This window comes from Electrophorus electricus, chromosome 16 (assembly GCF_013358815.1).
Source record: "Electrophorus electricus isolate fEleEle1 chromosome 16, fEleEle1.pri, whole genome shotgun sequence".
Classification (NCBI taxonomy): domain Eukaryota; kingdom Metazoa; phylum Chordata; class Actinopteri; order Gymnotiformes; family Gymnotidae; genus Electrophorus; species Electrophorus electricus.
In genome coordinates, this window is record NC_049550.1 from 4,803,191 (window position 1) to 4,822,744 (window position 19,554).

Below are 19,554 nucleotides of genomic sequence, written 5' to 3' on the forward strand. Positions count from 1 at the left end.
GCCGTTTGCGCGGACCAACCGGGAAGCGAAGCGCAAAATCGAGAAGTAGGCTGCGCGTCAGAAAGGCAAAATACCGGAGATTTTTTTTTACCAGCTACATCGAACCGTCGCGCAGATTTAACACTTCAGCCTCCGACATGGCTGACCCAGCGGCGCCCGCCGGTGCGGAGGGCGCAGGGGGAACGCGAGGCTTCGCCAGGCAGGGCGCGCTGAGGCAGAAGAACGTGCACGAAGTGAAGGACCACAAGTTCATCGCTCGCTTCTTCAAGCAGCCGACGTTCTGCAGTCACTGCACCGACTTCATTTGGTGAGCGTGTTAGCGACACACACTCACACTCACTCTCACTCTGTGTGTGTGTGTGTGTGTGTGTGTGTGTGTGTGTGTGTGTGTTGTGTTGTGTTGGGTTGGGTTGTGGGCGGGCTGGTCGTGGTTTGGTACCTGGTATGCCGTAGCATTGGCTACTACATTCTTGCTAGAGGCACAGGTGACTCACTTGATGCTCTTGATAGTAAAACCTTGTGGTCAAACGCACTAGCACACAAACACACGGATGCACAAGGTCACATCTGCAGTTGCAGTCTTTTCTCCAAAGCTCGCACGCATACGTAAAATAATGGAGAAACTGACGCGTGTCCAGCCAGTATGATCACGTGCGATGCATTGCGGTCTACGCCACTATAAAAAAATCATCTTAATGGTGAAATGACGGGCGACGCTGAAAGCACTGAAATGTGACCTATGCGTTTAGCATTTTTAACATTGGACAAGTTCATTGTAGGTCTCTATTCACTCGCTGCACAAAATCTCCCGTTCAGAGCGACCTGTAGCTAGGGTGAATGTTTGTGTGTTTTTTGGGGTTTTTTTTGCTGTGATCTTGCGCACAGCCTTAACAACAACAGCAAAAAAAAAACCCAAAACAAAAACATGGCTTGCGCGTGTATGCTTGCGGAAGGACCAATGTGGAGGAATGTGCCTGCTTATCGTAATCTCATATCGCCTCTCGCCTCTTTTGCAGGGGTTTCGGCAAGCAAGGATTCCAGTGCCAAGGTAAGACTTCGGCCCCGGCAGACAATAACAGCGCACGGACGATTAAAATAATGAATCACCGTATGTGGGTGGAATGTGAGCGTTCCCGTGTCTTGGTGCGAGGCCATATTTATGGCGCAAAACTCTCCTGTCGCCCTGATTTTCCTTTGAGGGCAGTTCCGCAGTCCGCCAAACGCTTGCGAATGAGAAGTGAAGGGGGGCTGCGGGTTTTCTGGTTATGTGTTTGCTGGGGAAAAAACCCAAAACGGGGTCGTCTTGCTGCTAGGCGCACATTCGGAGACGGCGCAGGCGCACACACACACACACACACACACACTATTTCACAATCTGAAAAAAACAGCTCTCATCCTGTATCTGCACATGTTAACAAGCGAGGGGCATGAATCGAAAAATGAAGCCTTTAGGTTGGACAACCTCCCCCTGGTTTGTTTATCCCCTCTCTTTTAAACATATGCTTTTACTCAAGGAGTTTAAATGATTAACATCGTATTCTTCAAACATCTTTCGGTTTACTTTCATTTCGTTTCAACTCGCGTCTAGAATTATCTCGGTGTTTTATTCTATAGCAGAATCAGCTGTCTTGTGGTTAATGTAACTGTATTGCACAAACCTGTTAGAAAACATTAGTCACGTGATTAGTGTTTCAAGTCCTAATAAGGAATGGACGAAATCACAATTGTCCCAGGTTAACCTCTGTCCAGTTTAATTCATTTTAGCTAAATTTAATTAAAACCGATAGCTTTCACTTAAGCATTTTGTTTTCAGATGATGTATAGAATAGAACATAAACCCGCAGTTGGCAGCAGACAACCTTTCAGATCAGGAATACAATTTATCCTGTAAGATAATTACTAAAACGAAAAACCATATTAAAACCTCTTCCAGTTGCAGTAGAATTTGAGCTGCTTGTTAAGGCCTACCTGCTGTTCTCCTTTTGCATAATGCTTTTGTTTGAAGGCAAGATTATGCAGAGCATTCTTCCAAAAATGATGGATTTTTGTTTGTCATCTCGTCGTTTCCTCACAAACAGGCCGTCACCAAATCAACACGTTTGAATACTCTGTGTTATCTGTCTCACACCTAGATAACCAGGGGAGATCTGACCTGCTCTAGGCCTTAAAGCACCAGGCTTGGAGACTTTAATTTGCAGGTACCATCATCTTTGGTGTCTCAAGTGAGGGACTGTACATTTATAAAACCACTAAACTGAAGTTCCTTTTTGTGCATGAAATATGGCGGAATGTCTCAGCTTTGATGTTGGCCAGTTGGTGTCTGGCAGAAGAAATATTACTTGTAGTATGGAGTGTTAATATCAAAAAAGGGTATCATTTGAGCCTACTGAAACGTGAACCTTGTAAACCAGCTGAGATACCACTGCTACAACTGGAGGCCTCCAAAAATTGTCTGGATATTTGTGTGTGATATTGATCGTCAATCTTAAGGACAGTCCTGTTTTGGTGTGTAAGTGTTAAATCTCAAGTATGCTTCATTAGCAGGGCCGTTCTTGGGGACACTGTGCTAACACACAACACAAGGTTGATCATTTACTATGCCTGGGAATACACATGCGCACACGTGCGTATGTGTATGCAGCTGCCTAACTGCCATCTTGCATAGCTGCGTGTCTGCGGTAGTCCTGTGTGAATGGGACAGTGTGATATAAGGGCTACTTTAGCCTCAGTCAGGTTACTTGGCATGCTTGTATACCTATGACAGTTTTTTACCATTTCATTTAACTGGCAAATGTCTAGGCAAGGTCTGCTTGGGAATCGGTTGCATCACTGGGCAACTTGCCAGGTTTTTTCTCTCTTACTTCTGTTCCAACATAATACTTGAAGCACTTTGAGTGTCAACAATGCCAAAACCGATTACAATATTAACGATATAAATCCAGCCCACGGCTATATCAGGGAATCTGCTCCGTCCCTCCTGCATGTGGAGTGGCACCGTGGCGCAGGCCTAAATCATGGAGAAAGAGTGGGTGGAGGGAAAAGGAAGTGTGAGGTGCAGGGATTTGGGTAGGGAAGCGTCATGGATGCTTGCACGCAGCAATGTGAAAACGCATCCAAAAAGCAGTTATTTGGTTTTTTTAGTAATACCTCTAAGGGGTTTTTTTTTGGGGGGGGGGGGGGTGTTGTTTTATGCAAGAAGGAGCACATCCAATGGATCCTATTTAGCAGGTTATTTTTGAATACTTGGAATGTGTTCCAGATTCCTGATTGCGTGACCACCTCTAGCTTCACCGAGGGAACATTGGAATTCCAGTAATGCTAACAAGGTGCATGTAAGAACTGGACTTATGACCCAAACAACCACAGAACAATGGGACTGTGATCTGGGTCTTTGTCACTCTTGGCACTATTTGTCATGATTTATTATTATTTGTCTTTAGTTTTATTGCGCTTCAAAAATTCTATAATACCTTCTATTCTGTATTTCTTTGTCCATAATATGAAGTAAAGGGTTTTTAATGGGCATCAGATGTGTAATAATTTTGTACTTGAACTAATGATTTAAAGCTCAGTGTTTTGATCCTGATGTTGGGAAGGCTAGAATATTGTCAAGCGAGGAATTTTAAATTGTTAGATTGTGGTGGATCTCAAGAAGATAGATATGTGTTACAAAGTAAGCCAAATAGTTTGCTATTCTGTGTTTAGAATCGTGACAACTTGCCAAAGGACTGAGAGAGAAGCTGACCTCCATAGGACTGGGCAGCCTAAAAACTCACACTCTGCTATTGTCTCAGAGAAGACACCTAGGTGTCGTGTCGGCGACCACCTCCCAGCCCGGTTTAGGGTGCCAGGAGGACCGCTGCAATGAATCTGGTTACAGAAGAAACCATAGTGACCACGTGGCATAATCATTGCAGCAGTGTTCTTATCGGGAGAGAATGTCAGTGCCATTCTGACAGCCGTGCTGCACGTTGGGTGTAGAGAGTAGGCAGTTGAAGTTTTGAACCAATCAGTTCGGGCTTTGTTTGAGTGGCAGTTCGTTGTAGCCTGTTGCATCATCTGTAGTATTTGGAGCAATTATCTGTATAGCGCGTCTATTTTCAGACTTGGACTAGACAGCATCACCACGGACGACCGGTCTAATTGTTCATCATTGTCATTGAAACGGATAAAGTATAGCCGCATGTGCGCCACATTAGCATTTGTAGGATTGTTGTAATACGTTTCCTACTTGAAGAATTCCTTCTGGTCTGCTGGGATTGTCCAGTTCCTCATTTGAATATAAAAATCTCTTGAAAAGCACATGAGTTACGATTGAATCATTACTATATACACATTTCCAGGACCCCATCTCTGCTCAGACATAAGCACTGTTATTAATACTAATACAGTTTTGTCTGTATAAAAGTCCCTCCTCTGTGTAAGACTGGCATATGGGAATTCATATGCTAGTATGGGTCACTGCAATCCTTGGTCATTTATCTGTTTTGATGTTAGAAATAGATTTTCCATTTCTGTATGAAGTCATCGTGATTACTAGAGATGTTTACACTGAAGGAATGTAAAACTGGATAAATATGTGGCAATGATTTTGAAAGGTAAAGGGCATCAGTGAATTTATGCAGTTTGGAAGCTTTAAATGTAAAGATTTCTAGAGGTTGATGGCTATGATACTGTCACTACCAAGAAACCTATATAGTTTTGTCCATTTCTTTAACATGTGTTAAATGTTGACTTGAACTTTTGATTTCCTACTCTTCCTTAGTCTCTTATATAATGAAGGACATATTCATTACTCTTATTCATTTTCTCAAATCTTTAGAGGTTTAGGTTTCTGCCTCTGTGTGTGGTAGGTGTTGGGTGTCTTGTGGGGTTTGGTGTCCTGTACCTTCAGAGGCCTGTTCTCCAGGCACATCTGTGCCTCATGGGCTGTGCCCTCGTAGGCTGTATGAGCTCATGCGGGACAGGGGCTGATCTGTCTGGGACTTCCCTCCATTGGGGCTTTCCTCTCTCCCCACATATGCCATCTTGCAACTGTAATCAAAATCCAACAGCGCCAGTAAGCTTTTTAATTAAGGTCTTGGTTCTAATTAGTCTGGACTGTGTTTCAGAGGTGCAGGTGACTAAATGTGGATGTAGGGCGGCTAAACGGGTTGCCCAGAGTCAGGAACTTTTATTGTGCTTAGTTGGTAGGGTCATGGGGAGCATCTTTACATTTACCACCAGTCCTAAGCTGTAGGGAGTGAGTACACCTGCATTGACTAGGACACCTTTTAATGTTTGTGATTTAAGCAATGGTCACCAAGTAATTTGCAGACATTTTATTTCTTTTAACATGTTTGTTTGTCAGAAATGTCTATTAATGGGGATAAATCTATTCATTTATCCCCATTATAATTCATTTATAATTAATAAATGTCAGGAGGTGTGTGTGTGTGTGTGTGTGTGTGTGTGTGTGTGTGTGTGTGTGTGTGCGTGCGTGCACCTACACATCTATTTGCTGTGTCCTATGTATGTGTGGGGGTGTGTGTACAGAATGTCTATAAATAATGACTATAAATACATATTTGTAAGTGTAGACAGACCAATCTAAGCAGGCCTGCTTCAGATTTTGGTCTGAGAATGACTGTTGATCCCTTCTGTCTTCGTGTACTGACGATCTCACAGAGGCAGAGCTGCCCGGCTTAAAGCCATAATGTGCCCACCACTGCATGGAAGCGCATATGTGCGTCTGAGACTGGATGTTAGACTTGTCATTTAGAGAAGTGGGTGGTTACACCCTATTTAACCCTTAGGTTTTGTTGCTAGGCAACAACTGACAGATTGCTATGGAAATCTCTTGGAATGGAAGATGGGAAGGGGGTGGGCGGTACTCGTACACAAAAAAGATTGTTTGCCCAAATAATGCTTCTAATTGTTACCGGATCAACCTACATATATGTTGCAGTGCATTTCGGTATGGGTACTAAATGTGTGCGCGTGTGTGAAAAGCGGCAAGTGCTGTGTGTATCGTGAGCAGTCTCCTGTGCTTCTTTTTACTGGTCTCTCAGGTTTTGCAAGGTTTTCAGCAGAACCCAACTTGTTTGCACACGCATGTGTTGGAGTTAACACAAAACGCACTTCCCTATAAATTCACAGATTTGTTCACTTGCTGCAGAGCTGTCAAAGCCATGAGTAATTTGCTTGAACAATACATATTTAGATGAAATTATTAGTACAGGAGTTTCCCTGTAATTCACATGCCTCTAGTCACTAAATGTCTGGCATGAGGTCCATTTTTATGTCTGGTCCCCCCCACACACACACACTCTCTGACTCTGCCTATGCATCTCATCATGAAGGGAGTCCTGCTCTCTCGGTGGAATACTGCAGTGTCACTCCAGTTATTCATAAGAGAGAAGTTCCCTCCATGATGCAATAATTTGTCCTTCTGTCTTTGTGAGATACGAGCTCATTTCCTGCTTATTTCACAATCACCTCATGGAGGTCTGCATTAACTTTAGGTATCTTTGTCTCTGTACAAGAATTTTATATTAAGAACACGCAGCGAGTCCAAGGCTGCCTTTTGTATGAGATGCACTTAGCCAGTTTTGATATTACAGTTTTCTGTTGGGCTGTCCCTGAAATGGCATTTCAAATGTTCTGCCATCGATGGGCTCGATGGCAGATATTGATTGCATGAATACCTGAAGAGGTGTTGTGTGTTAATGATTTGGGTTTTGTTTTTGTTTGTTTGTTTTTGTTCCTTCTACAGCTTTGAATGTAATGTTTAAAGGATCTCATTGAAAGATTTGAGCTGTTCTTATTATAAACCTTTGTTTGTTTTTGAATCCCCCTAGGCGGTCTTGTAATATAAATATTCCATATAAATATTCCACTCTGAGGGCTGAGAAAAGAGGAAACTGTAAACACCCCTTAATTAACTCGGAGGTCAGGAACAAAGAGAAAGTAAATGTCTAATACAGGCCAATCAGTGCTTACAGTTAACCACCCACGGTGTCTGACAGGATTTATGTGGAAATGTCTAGATGTTTGTTGCATGCTAAGCTTCTGCAGATTGACTCTGTGTCAACTGTCCTCCGCAGATACATATATCTTTACCCTTTAGACAGAATGGTTCTCAATTCTCAGCTTGTAACTGGTGTCTACAAAGTCTGAAGGGCACAAATGACATGAAACTTTTGCGCATGTTTATTTATGGATGGATCTCTCTCTCTCTCTCTCTCTCTCTCTCTCTAGTGTGCTGCTTTGTGGTACATAAACGCTGCCATGAGTTTGTCACTTTCTCCTGTCCTGGAGCAGACAAGGGCCCTGCATCAGATGTAAGTCTCCCAGCCCCACAATCCCAGCTACCTCTCTCTCTCTCTCTCTCTCTCTTCTTCTTCAAACACACTTCCTCTGCAGATTTAAAAAGAAAGTCATCTCCTCCTGACCAAGCAACAAACACACACTTTTTTTTTCTCTCTCTGCCCCTTTTTTATGACTTCACGAGCATTTTCCTGTCAAACTACTTTAGCTAAGTATTGCTAGAGCTAAGCTTGTGTATACGGCCTAAACCCGTTAAAGGGGAACAATGACCCAAATAGTTTTTTCAGAATAAAAGTTGCAGTTTGTGCAAAAGAAATGTTCCTGCAATATCTGAATGTTCTGCTTACTAGTACAAGGACACTTGGTGTCCACAAAGGGGCACATCATGTTATATACATACAAAAATGCAAGGACTTGCTTAGTAAGCAGTTTAAATATGTATCCTCTGTCTGCTGATTAAGTGCTGGTTAAAGGTTCCTTCTAATACATATTCTGTTAAAGCTGTCATTATAGTGTCTCATTGTGTATATTGTATATATCCTTGCAATAGATACACACATTCAGCATGCACACCCACACTCACACATGGGGGGGGGGGGAGCTTTCTTTTTTTTTTTTTCTCTAATGTCTATTTATAACTTGGTTTCCTCCCAACATGAAAGTGTACACACACTCGCATTAAAAAAGAAAAGAAATGCTTCCTGCGCTCGGCTCTATCTTTACGAGGCAGTCGGTCGTTTAAACGTGCACATGCATGTTTAAGCGTGCACATGCACGACACAAACGTACAATCTTTACCATGCATTTGTGTTCATGACGGTATTCTCAGCGTCTGAATTCCTGAGTCTACAAACATGTAGTTCTTAAAACCAGCTGCAGTGTTTCATTTGCATAACCAGTTCCTGCGTGGTAACAGGTCATCAGGGAAGCGCTGCAGGAGATTCTGATTGGCTGTGCGATTGCAGCAGGTTTCCACAGCGTTCTCCTTTTGACGCCTATATGAACTCTCTCACTTTGTTTCTGATCATGGCACGTCAGCCCTTGACCTTCTGAACCGGTGGGTTCAAAGGCACAAAGAATCCCCATTAATGGGGTTAATGAAGTTGCTGAGTGAGACTGCAGAACATCTGAACTTTGACTGCTGACCTGAGTCTGCATGATCATTCATGTATGTAAAAGGTTTTGCACGGTGAACTTGGGTATGTGTACACTAATTCGCCGAGCTTGAGTAGTACAGCAAGATCTATCTGAAACTGCAGCACATCAGCATGTGTGCATGTGTTACAGGATCCCCGTAGTAAACACAGGTTTAAGGTGCACACATACTCCAGTCCCACGTTCTGTGACCACTGTGGATCTCTGCTTTATGGACTTATACACCAAGGGATGAAATGTGACAGTGAGTATACACACACACACACACACACACACACACACACACACACACACACACACTGTCCCGTACTTTTTCATACACATGTATATGCAAACACACAGCACTAATTGCAAAGTCTGTATGCAGTGCTCTCTAGTGGCTGATTTCCTGTTCTTTCAATAAAAGCACTGCCAGTACAGTAGGTCATATTTTACATTTACTGATGTACTTGAATGAAAATGTATGTACTTCACAGATAAATAGGGCATACTGCAGTTTAACCACAAAATCAGAGCGAGAGAGCGAGGGAGAGAGAGAGGGTATTTAAAAAAAAATAATGTTATATATTACTATGCATTTTAATATATGTATGTGTTTATGCAGACTGCATGATGAATATTCATAAGCGGTGTGTGACCAACGTTCCAAGTCTCTGTGGGACGGATCATACAGAAAGGCGAGGACGACTGCATATCAGCGCTGATATTAAAGACAGCACACTTACAGTAACCAGTGAGTGACCCACATTACTTACACACACGTTTGTAATATTACAATGTCATTCACGTTGATTATTTGCTGGCTAATGGTTGGCATCAAAGCTCTGAATTTGTAGTTGATCCTTAATCTCAGATTATTAGTTTATTTTCCAAAGCAAGGTGCATTGCCAATGAATCCGCATAATGCCACGTCACAGTTTTTGCTGTGGTATGGGCCATGCTGCAGCACTGAGACCTGCCCTACATGGCTGGTATTGTCCAACCACACACTGGAGTTGCCTGATATAGGCACACAATGACTGGCCTTCTTTAACGTTAGCTAGTCTGGACTAGTTTTGGGTAGAAAGATGGCACTGACATTTTACAGTGTGCTGTCTTATATTGGCCATGTAGTGATGATTATTTTTGATTTTTGGTGTTTTTCTAAGAGTGTGTTCGGCTTCACCCTGTTTATCCATTGACACTTGTGCTGAAAAGTCATGACCTCTGTGCCGATTGGGTGAAACTAGTCTTGCTTTCCCCTAGCACAGATACCCTTAAAAATGGTTCCTAGCTTCTGGGAAGGTGATGGATCTTGAGCAGGTCTGGCCAGTTCTGGTGCCCGAGCATTTACATTTATGGAATTTAGCTGACGCTTTTATCCAAAGCGACTTACAATTATGATTGAGTACAATTTGAGGGTTAAGGGCCCAACAGTGGAAACCTGGCAGTGGTGGGGCTTGAACCAGCAACCATCTGATAACAAGTCAAGTACCTTAAACACTGAGCTACCACTGCCCCCTAGCACACCCGAGCACATCTCTTACCCGTGGAACCCCACATTTCCTTTGTCTTTCGTAGGGGCCCCTTTTTTTTTTCCTTCGTTTTCTCTTCTCTTCCCATGGCTGGCATACTAAAGTAGAGCAAACTTGAGAGGGGACAGTGCCATACTGGAATGCGCTCACACAGCTCGGGGATTAAGTGCTTTGCTCAATAGTAGCTGTTAATAACACTAGCATTGGTTAGAAGCAGGAAGCTCACCGCACTCTGTGATTGGGTCGTCGTCGTCCCCAGCCACCACGCTGAGGTCAGACTAGGAACGCTCCAGCTCAGAAGCGTTTTCCTGACGAAATACAAAACCCTAGCCACTGGCACGCTTTGCCTATGTGATCTGTTCAAAATTACACATAATTATAACAGTTATGTACCACACTGATCTTTACATGTTAAACGTGTTTTGTTAAATGGTGTCCTTGCTTACTGTATGAAGTAATAGTCTCCATTTTGGCTTTTCATCGCAGATTTTAACATTTGTCATCCGAAGTGATTGGACTTATATGAACAGTAGCTGAAATCTAATCAGATTTCCTCATTCAGATTTTCTAATTTAATACAATGTTCCAATACACTGTTTTTGCTTTTCTTTTTCGAAACTGCAAGAATTAAGGTACATGAAACCCATAAAATAAAATAAAAAATGGCTTAAAACATTTAAATGCAGAAAGTAATAGGAGTGTGAATGCTGTGTGTGAGGGTGTGTGCTCTACAGGCCTTGAGGCAGAAACGGTCTCTTCTAAAATAATATCATGAAAATCAATTAGCCAACAATTGGCTCACATCCTTCTTTCTCCTTCTCATCTTCCTCTTTCCCAACCCCCTCTCACACCCACACACACACCAAGCAGTCGGCTGCTCATTTTATACTTACGTCAGCGTAGGCTAGTTTCTTCATACATATTCACTGGCAATAGAGCTACACCAAAACCATACTCGGTCACTGCTGAATTTAAAATAAAGCTAACACAGCAGAATTGTGAGATCACGGTGATTACTTAGCCACAATATTTTCAACTAAATAGGAACGTGTCCAATATAAAGCCTGTTCCTTTACCTCATAAAAATTAGAACTCTGTACAGTTTCAGACTTAAAAAGCCGCAAAACTCCTGGTGAGAGCTGAACGAGTCTTAGACCTGTGGGTTTTGATGATGGATTTACCCCAGACATTCAGTCAAAAACGTGTGTCTACAGACCTGTGGACATGTCTTTTGAATACAAGTGGGCGTGTCTGAGTCCACTGTAGGCAAGCCATGTTCTTGGAGTGCACGGGCGTGTCTGTGTTCATAAATTGGCATAGGTGTATCTATTACTTGATATACAGACAGTTGGGGTAAGGGTCAGATTTCATATTTGGACTCAAGCACCGCCCATCAGTTACATTCGGAGATGGCCATCCAGTCAGTAGTCTGAAGAAAGACCCTTCTCCATCCATTAGGTTCCCGACAGCAGCCAGATTCAAGTGTTGGCATGATCGCGTGATGCATCTGCATACATGGCATTCTCCTAAAACCATGCTTAAATATGCGGTCCTGCTCGGGCAGTACATCAAACAGATGTTGAGTTATTAGAAAGCACATATTTGAGAGCCAATGGCTTGAGAAAGGGTGTGGACCAAATTACCTGCTTCAAATCGAGCGTTGCGGGGAGTTAAACTTGATTCCTATCGGGTGGGGTTTCCTGTTTGCCACGATGAAATCGGAAGACGTTATCGTGGCTCAGTGTCCTTGCTTCCCCGAAGAGCAGATTATTACGCAGATGCCAAACTGGGTGCGATGCCGCCGACAGCCTTTCCTTCAGCCTCTTTCCTGGAATTGTACTGGCTGCGGTGGAGTGCTTCTCCAGAGACAAGGACCACACCCTGCACGGAGCCGGGACTGAGTTTGACCATGTCAGTGATGGCGCGTCAGCAGCCCTTCGCTACGGACCATGTCATAAACGCGTTAGAGCACGCTGTTCTCAATAATACTGAGGTCTTGAGAGATCCTAGAGGATCACAGCAGCACGTGGTTTAAGACTTTGCAGCATCCAGCACCTTGTTATCATTACTTGGCATGATATCAGCAATGTTGCTGCTGATTCCAAGTTAGGAGGTACAGAAGTTTCACAAAGAATTTCAGTTGGCAAGAAATTCTATGTGGACACTAATATTTTGTCTAGGGAGGAAAAGTTAGAGATTTATAAAGTAAAAGTCCCTTTTTATCACATTTCACTCATTTTAATTCTACCTTCTGTTTCTAAAAATAGCTTCTGAAGTTTCTCTTTCTGTTTGTTTCTACATTACCTTTCATGGAACAGTCAAGGAAGCTCGTAACCTAGTGCCCATGGACCCTAATGGCTTGTCAGATCCATATGTGAAGCTGAAACTTATTCCAGACCCCAAGAACGAGAGCAAGCAGAAGACCAAAACAATCAAGTGCTCCCTCAACCCCACCTGGAATGAAACCTTCACCTTGTATGTCACAAAATAAGATTGAAGTCTTTGAAAAATGTATATGTTTGTCTATTCTCTGCAATGATTGTGTGTGTGTGTGTGTGTGTGTGTGTGTGTAGCAACCTGCGGGAGGCAGACAAAGACAGGCGTCTGTCCATAGAGGTGTGGGATTGGGATTTGACCAGCAGGAATGACTTCATGGGATCTCTCTCCTTTGGGATCTCTGAGCTTCAGAAACAAGGAGTCAGTGGTTGGTGAGGGACATAATTAGTATCGGTTATGCTGAAGTCATAGAAGCTTGTTTTTTTTTTTTTTTTAGGACATATGGAATACAACCTTTTGTGTGGCATGTGTGTGTGAGATAGGTATAAGTTGTTAGGCCAAGAAGAAGGAGAATACTTCAATGTTCCAGTCCACCCAGATGGCGAGGAAGGCAATGAAGAACTGCGGCAGAAATTTGAGGTCAGCACTCAGTCACTGCTTGTTTTTTCGTACCCTTTATATTACTTTTCTCACATTTTATTCGAAACGATTTTAATTGCCAGGTATGATGAGAGTCTGAGCAATTGCAGACATTTACATGTTACATAAATGACAGTAAATGACTCAGTAGTCAAAGTACATTCAGTAAATACTCCTTTTTGTCTTCATATATTATAACTTTTACTGACACAACTTCATTTGTCCCATTGTGGTGGTGATTGATTTACTCCTCCATCCTAGTGTTTGCTTTCCTTTTGATTCTCCTCTCTTGCTCGTTTCAGAGAGCTCGGATTGGTCCTGGCAATAAGAATACCGACAGCTCGTCATCCAATGACATCTCCAAATATGACGCCAATGGCAACCAGGATCGTGTGAAACTCTCCGACTTCAACTTTGTCATGGTGCTAGGCAAAGGCAGTTTTGGCAAGGTAACAGGCATGCGCACACCAGCAGCATGCACACCTGCTGACACATGCCCCCAACGGTGCACACTCACGCATGCATCAACACACACACAACTGCTCACACCAGTAAAATACACTGACACACCTCAACAGCACGTGAACACGCTCCCACACCAACAGCGCACGCCCCGCAAACACACGCTGTACTAATAGCATACACGTACTCAGACGATACACGGACGTTTCATTCACTCCCATAGTTAAATGCCTTCCCTTTGACTACAAGCGATTGCTATCTGTTTCTGTACAGACCGACTTACAAAACACAGCACTTGTTATTCGGTAACTTCCCTGCACGGTGGGTTATGGATTGGTCGTCATGTCTTGACATGTGTGCTGTGGGCATCCATCTAGGTGATGCTGGCAGAGAGGAAGGGAACAGATGAGCTGTATGCTGTGAAGATCCTGAAAAAGGACGTGGTGATCCAGGATGACGATGTTGAGTGTACTATGGTGGAGAAGAGAGTGCTCGCTCTCTCTGGCAAGCCTCCATTCCTCACCCAGCTGCACTCCTGCTTTCAGACTATGGTACCACACACACACCACACTGTTTTCTTTCAGATCACGCTGCATTTTGCAAATGCACATGCATTCCTTTATTCACATCTGCGTTTCATTTCTCTTCAGTATTTCTCCTTGTTCATTGGACTTTGTGTGCGTGCGTGTGTGTGGGTGTGTGAGTATAGGACCGTCTCTATTTTGTCATGGAGTATATTAATGGTGGAGACCTGATGTACCAAATACAGCAAGTGGGAAAATTTAAGGAACCCCACGCAGTGTAAGTGATTTCACACATTTTGACACGTGAAATGTGTTGTGGATGTTTAATATGGATTTACATGTAGGGCATTTAAAGCATATATAGCATATGAAGTAAACCCTTATGTTGAACCTCAGTCCCCTGCTTTATTAAAAGGGGGAAGCGTATCAAATCAATCTTTGTTTGTTTGTTTGTTTGTTTGTGTGTGTGTGTGTGTGTGTATATAGATTTTATGCCGCAGAGATTGCTATTGGTCTGTTTTTTCTCCATTCAAAAGGCATTATCTACAGGTGAGTGAGTGAGTCTGTATTTGCAGAGATGTGTGTTTTTTGTTTTGTTTTGGGTTTTTTTTTATGTTTGGGACATGTTGAATGGGTTATAGTCAAGGTTCCAACTTATATTCACCGCTGGTAAAATACGGCGTGGAATTCCAGTCCCAACTTGGGAAGAATGGCAGCGGGACTGATATAACAGATACTGTTGTGTAAGTGTGTCAACTTCTTGAACCAGTACATCCCTTAAATGGGCCAAAGAAGAGTTATTCAGGTGATGGTGAGATATTAGGTTCAGCTCCTCATGCCTGCCTCAGGTGGTCACATGTGCTTGCAGAACGTTGTTTAAAGACTTGGGTCAGTAGTGAATTGTGTGGCAGGAGTGAAGGTCATACTGGTGAAGTATCCAACAAGTTGTAAATTGGGGTTAGGTGGTATTGCCTTTTGAAACTGAATTTTCAATTTTTATTAGAAAAATGTATCAGAATATTACTCATTTTCTTTGCTTGCGCATCAAAATATGGCAAAAATAATAAATATATTCAAACCTTACAGCTATTTAGTCTTTAGTGTCGATGGGTTTAATCTCTCAGTGAACACTGTCTACATAAAACAGAAGCAAAGAACCCCCCAGAAACTACAGGCTTTAACAATGAATAAAACAAAACATTTATGGCATAAACACAAGAATTCAATAGAAACATGCTGTTTTAGTAGCAAATGTAAAATACCCTAAACAAAAGATTTTAAGATTTACTCTCAGGCTTGAAAGGGGCTAACAGGGCTAACAATATTGTCTACTATGCTGAACAACTGCTCTGATGGTGGTGTTCTAGTTAATGTAGACATCACTGAGAAGGGCATGTCATTCCTTTTCCACCAATTAGTTCATTTGTTTATTAAATTATTTATTGTTTGTCCGTTTATTTCTTGATTGTTTGATTTCTTCATTTATTTACTTACAACAATATATGAAACACAAAAGCAATCATCAAAAACAGCCTAGTAAAATGTTTTTCTTTGCAGATAGGCCTATAATAATAATAATAATAATAATAATATTATTCTTATTATTCTTATTAATATAGAATATACATTAGCGCTGTAGGCTACTACAAAAGCACAGATTAGGCTTGTGGAAAATAAGATGATGGTTACCAAGGTCAGACTGTGTTGAGAAAGCCCCAAGGCCTTTTGCTTCTCTTTTGATTCTCGTTTCTGATGCCAGCTGTGGGAGAAGGCCACAGTGATGGCACGAGAAACTCCAAAAGCATGATCTATTTTTTGGCTTTGGACTTGCAGTCCTCTTGATCCTGCCAAATTGAGACCAAAACAGTTTAACAATGGCCAATGCAGAAGCTTGATGGTGCCTCCTGAGTTGGCTCCTTTATCCGTAGTTATAGCCGAGAGTTTATTCTCAACAAGTTGCCATTCTTGGCGTACATCATCTAGCGCCTCAGCAATGTTGCCAGCTGTGTGGCATTCAGGGAGGTTGTTTCAAGACCTTTTGACTGTAATTTCTGGTTGGGTATGATAAAATGGACGTCGTCAATGAATATCCGTCTGCAGTCAACAGTAGCAAGTCTGGAATGACTGTTTTAGAATATTTATTTCCTTCTATGTAGTTCATATTGGCAATCAAGTGTTTGGATCATGGAATTAAATGAAGGTATTTCGACCATGCAGAACAACACCATTTCTTTAGCGAGATATTTTGCAACCACTAATGCCTTCATCCATTGTGCATTTTGTGGATTCGATGAAAGCACCTGTTGGTATTTGTTGTGACAATGGCGTTGTGGCTTTTCCAGCAATAACCATATACCTTTTTGAAGTCAATGGCATTTGTGAAGCATTTGCATCTAAAAATTAAGCACCCTTTAAATGCATGTTTCACGTTTCCATCTTTGGCTGTGCCTGTTTTAGGCAAATGTTGCTTGTTCATTAAGGTTTGATGGGTTTCTATCTTTCTTTGGAACAAATCCAGAAAGCTGCAAACTTGCAGCGGTACCTTTTTGTTCTTTGAAATTGGCCCGCTATACTCATGGCTGCCGCTAACCATGTTGGCTTCGCCCTCTCTGCCAGTGAATGTCCCCAACAGTGAGCACCTCAATGACCAGAAAGTGAGCTCAGTGCCCTCCTTCCATCTGTTAATGCACTGAACATGTTTATTCAGCAGTTTTAAAGGTAAACGTGGAAAAGGAATTTGGCATGTCTTAATTTTTAAAATACTGGGGTATACTGCCCAACACGTTTGTAATTGCTTACAGAGGACAACCTTTCTTACAGAAATGTATTTTCATTACTGCACTGCTGCACTTCTCTGTCTGTGTTGTCTCTGAAGGCCACTGGAGACAATGGAGACACATGATTGTGTGAGGGAACATGATTTACGGCCCACTCATCTATTTTTTTTTTTTGGCTCCTTTGTAGAGACCTGAAGTTGGACAACGTCATGTTGGATTCCGAGGGCCACATTAAGATTGCTGACTTTGGCATGTGCAAAGAGAACATGTTTGATGGTACCACCACAAAAACATTCTGTGGCACTCCAGACTACATTGCCCCTGAGGTGAGGGTGTGTGTCTGTGTATCTGTGTGACGGGGTTTTTCCTGCGTAGAGAATTACGAGGCAGCTGCCTTTGTTGAATTTTGTGCTGCTTCCAGCTCTTGGCAAAACTTTTGAAAGGTGTTTTCGTTGAAAACACAATTTTTAACAAGCACTCATTCCCTTGGCCTCAAGCTGCTTTGAAGACAAACATGATATACTGTGCCAATGGAAGCATAAGTTAACCTTAAATCACTGAAGGGTTTCCTCTACAGGCTGTCGTTGCATCATTTATTCAGTAATAATTTAAGTAATGATATGCTTGTTTTAGTCAATAATATGAATTGCATTATGACCCTATTGACATTCAGAAGACACTTGTGCTTGTATTTTGTTACATGAGGCTGAGATGATAAACACTGCACATTTGGTGAAACAAAACAAATTTATGTATTAATTTTTAATAGCAAACCAATATATTTTAAACAAGTCGGCTTTATGGCTGTTTGTCAAGACTTTCGTGAACCTCTTCGTTTCAATGTCAGTGCCGATATCTTGTCAGTGAATGCACATGCCTGAGGGCTTGATTTAAGATGGGAACACACACATCTGATGTGCAGCTGAACTGAATGCAACACCTGGTCCACATTCTTCTCCCCAGCACTTTTCAAAGCAGTTACACCCATGAGAAGCAATAACTCATGGTACTGATGCGATATAGTAAATTTGTTCTATTTATGTTCAGCTACACTGCATGAGGGCCTCTGTGAACTATACATGAAAACAATAGCTTATGTTTTATTTGATTTTAAGTTTAACTCTAAATTAACACATTGCTATTAAGTATTCTTTAATTTAATGTTAATCAGGGTGCTTAAATTATTCAAATTAAATATGCCTTTATGTGCTCAATATCATTTTATTATTACTGGCGTGCACATGATCAGGATGGGCACCACCTCTACCTCAGTTTACGCCAGGCAAAGCAGTGTGCGACATAGCATGAGCAAATCGATGTCCTCCTTTCCAGATAATCGCCTATCAACCCTATGGAAAGTCAGTGGACTGGTGGGCCTATGGAGTTCTACTGTATGAAATGTTAGCAGGACAGGTACAGTAATGCGAAGCTCTTAAAGCATCATTGCCAAAACTGCACAGATGTAATTGCTGCATGTAAATTGGCCAGTGCTACAAACGAGCATAAGACTTCATGGTTTTTGCTAAAGTAGCGCATGTTGACAGTTAATGATAATGGAATGATGACGCTCAATGCCTTCACTTGTTCTTCATCCTTGTAGCCTCCATTTGATGGGGAAGATGAAGATGAGCTTTTCCAGTCTATCATGGAGCACCACGTGTCCTACCCCAAATCCATGTCTAAAGAGGCAGTGGCCATATGCAAGGGTGTAGGTGTACACGCACACATGCACACTGTATCCAATTTGCGCACACCCCCTCTGAGTGCTTGATTGCTTCTCTCTGATTACCTTTGACATAAATTTACTTTGACAAACACACACACAGACGCACACTTTCACAATCTGACCTATTGTTTGTGTGTTTTAGTTGATGACCAAACATCCAGGGAAGCGTTTGGGTTGTGGTCCAGAGGGGGAGAGAGATATTAAGGAGCATGCCTTCTTCCGTTATATGGACTGGGAGAAACTGCAGAACAAAGAGGTCCAACCCCCATTTAAACCCAAAGCAGTAAGTACCAAGCCCCTTCTGGTGTGTGTGTGTGTGTGTGTGTGTGTGTGTGTGTGTGTGTGTGTGTGTGTGTGTGTATGTATGTGTGTGTATGTATGTGTGTGTGTGTGTGTGTGTGTGTGTGTGTGTGTGTGTGTGTGTGTGTGTGTGTGTGTGTATGTGTGTGTATGTGTGTGTATGTGTGTGTGTGTGTGTGTGTGTGTGTGTGTGTGTGTGTGTGTACCTTTTGGCTGTGTTCTTTTTGTTTAAAATGTCTTTTCATTTTGTTGTTGACAAATGCTCCAAGTAGCCATTTACTAGGATAAGAAATGTGACTGCGTCCTGCTGGAGTCTCCATATGCAAAGTGCCTGCGAAAATCATATATGACTGAGTTTATATTTGTTGGAAATTCCCAAAACTTCACAGCACACCATTACATGATCGCGGTTTTCATAAACAGCAACATGCATCACAGATTATTCACATGACCCCTTTCACACGCATTTATTTAATCTGAAACATGCTGGTTATATAAATATGTTTGTAAAAATAAAGTAATACATACGTTTAGAAGCTTTCTAACTTTGACATGAGATATACATTATAGTTCTACACCACATTTATCTATTTATTAAGTACTGTATATCACATGTGCGATTTGTATTTCTATTTATTTATTTATTTATAAACAGACCTTTAGATAAGGGACGTCATGTTGTTGTAGAGTGTTTTTCACAGGAAGGTATGATCCATTTTATCCTGAAGCGAATCGCATGTTCACTCTCCTGCTGCTAATGGAGCTTTGTGTGATCAGCGTCCTGGTTCACATGTGTCTGAATGGATTTGTTCGGTGATTGCAGTGCTCTAGACCGCCTGCGGCATTACACAGTCGCAATCGGTCGAACAGCG

At 42.1% G+C, this 19,554-nt stretch overlaps 1 protein-coding gene across 2 annotated transcripts in view; it reads left to right on the forward strand.

The window, feature by feature from the left end:
* The window catches only part of prkcba (protein kinase C, beta a), a 29,149-nt gene continuing 9,595 nt past the window's right edge, over positions 1-19,554 (forward strand). The window contains exons 1-16 of one of the 2 annotated variants that reach the window (XM_035534695.1): positions 1-307; positions 1,017-1,048; positions 7,240-7,322; positions 8,596-8,707; positions 9,068-9,196; positions 12,296-12,452; positions 12,551-12,685; positions 12,797-12,893; positions 13,196-13,342; positions 13,733-13,906; positions 14,065-14,156; positions 14,366-14,428; positions 16,844-16,982; positions 17,989-18,069; positions 18,257-18,364; positions 18,525-18,664. In XM_035534695.1, the coding sequence (XP_035390588.1) occupies positions 138-307; positions 1,017-1,048; positions 7,240-7,322; positions 8,596-8,707; positions 9,068-9,196; positions 12,296-12,452; positions 12,551-12,685; positions 12,797-12,893; positions 13,196-13,342; positions 13,733-13,906; positions 14,065-14,156; positions 14,366-14,428; positions 16,844-16,982; positions 17,989-18,069; positions 18,257-18,364; positions 18,525-18,664 (1,859 nt within the window). In that variant the 5' untranslated portion in view covers positions 1-137. Of the gene's footprint in view, positions 308-1,016; positions 1,049-7,239; positions 7,323-8,595; positions 8,708-9,067; positions 9,197-12,295; positions 12,453-12,550; positions 12,686-12,796; positions 12,894-13,195; positions 13,343-13,732; positions 13,907-14,064; positions 14,157-14,365; positions 14,429-16,843; positions 16,983-17,988; positions 18,070-18,256; positions 18,365-18,524; positions 18,666-19,554 lie in introns of both variants that reach the window. The other variant, XM_027015737.2, reaches the window with a different exon arrangement.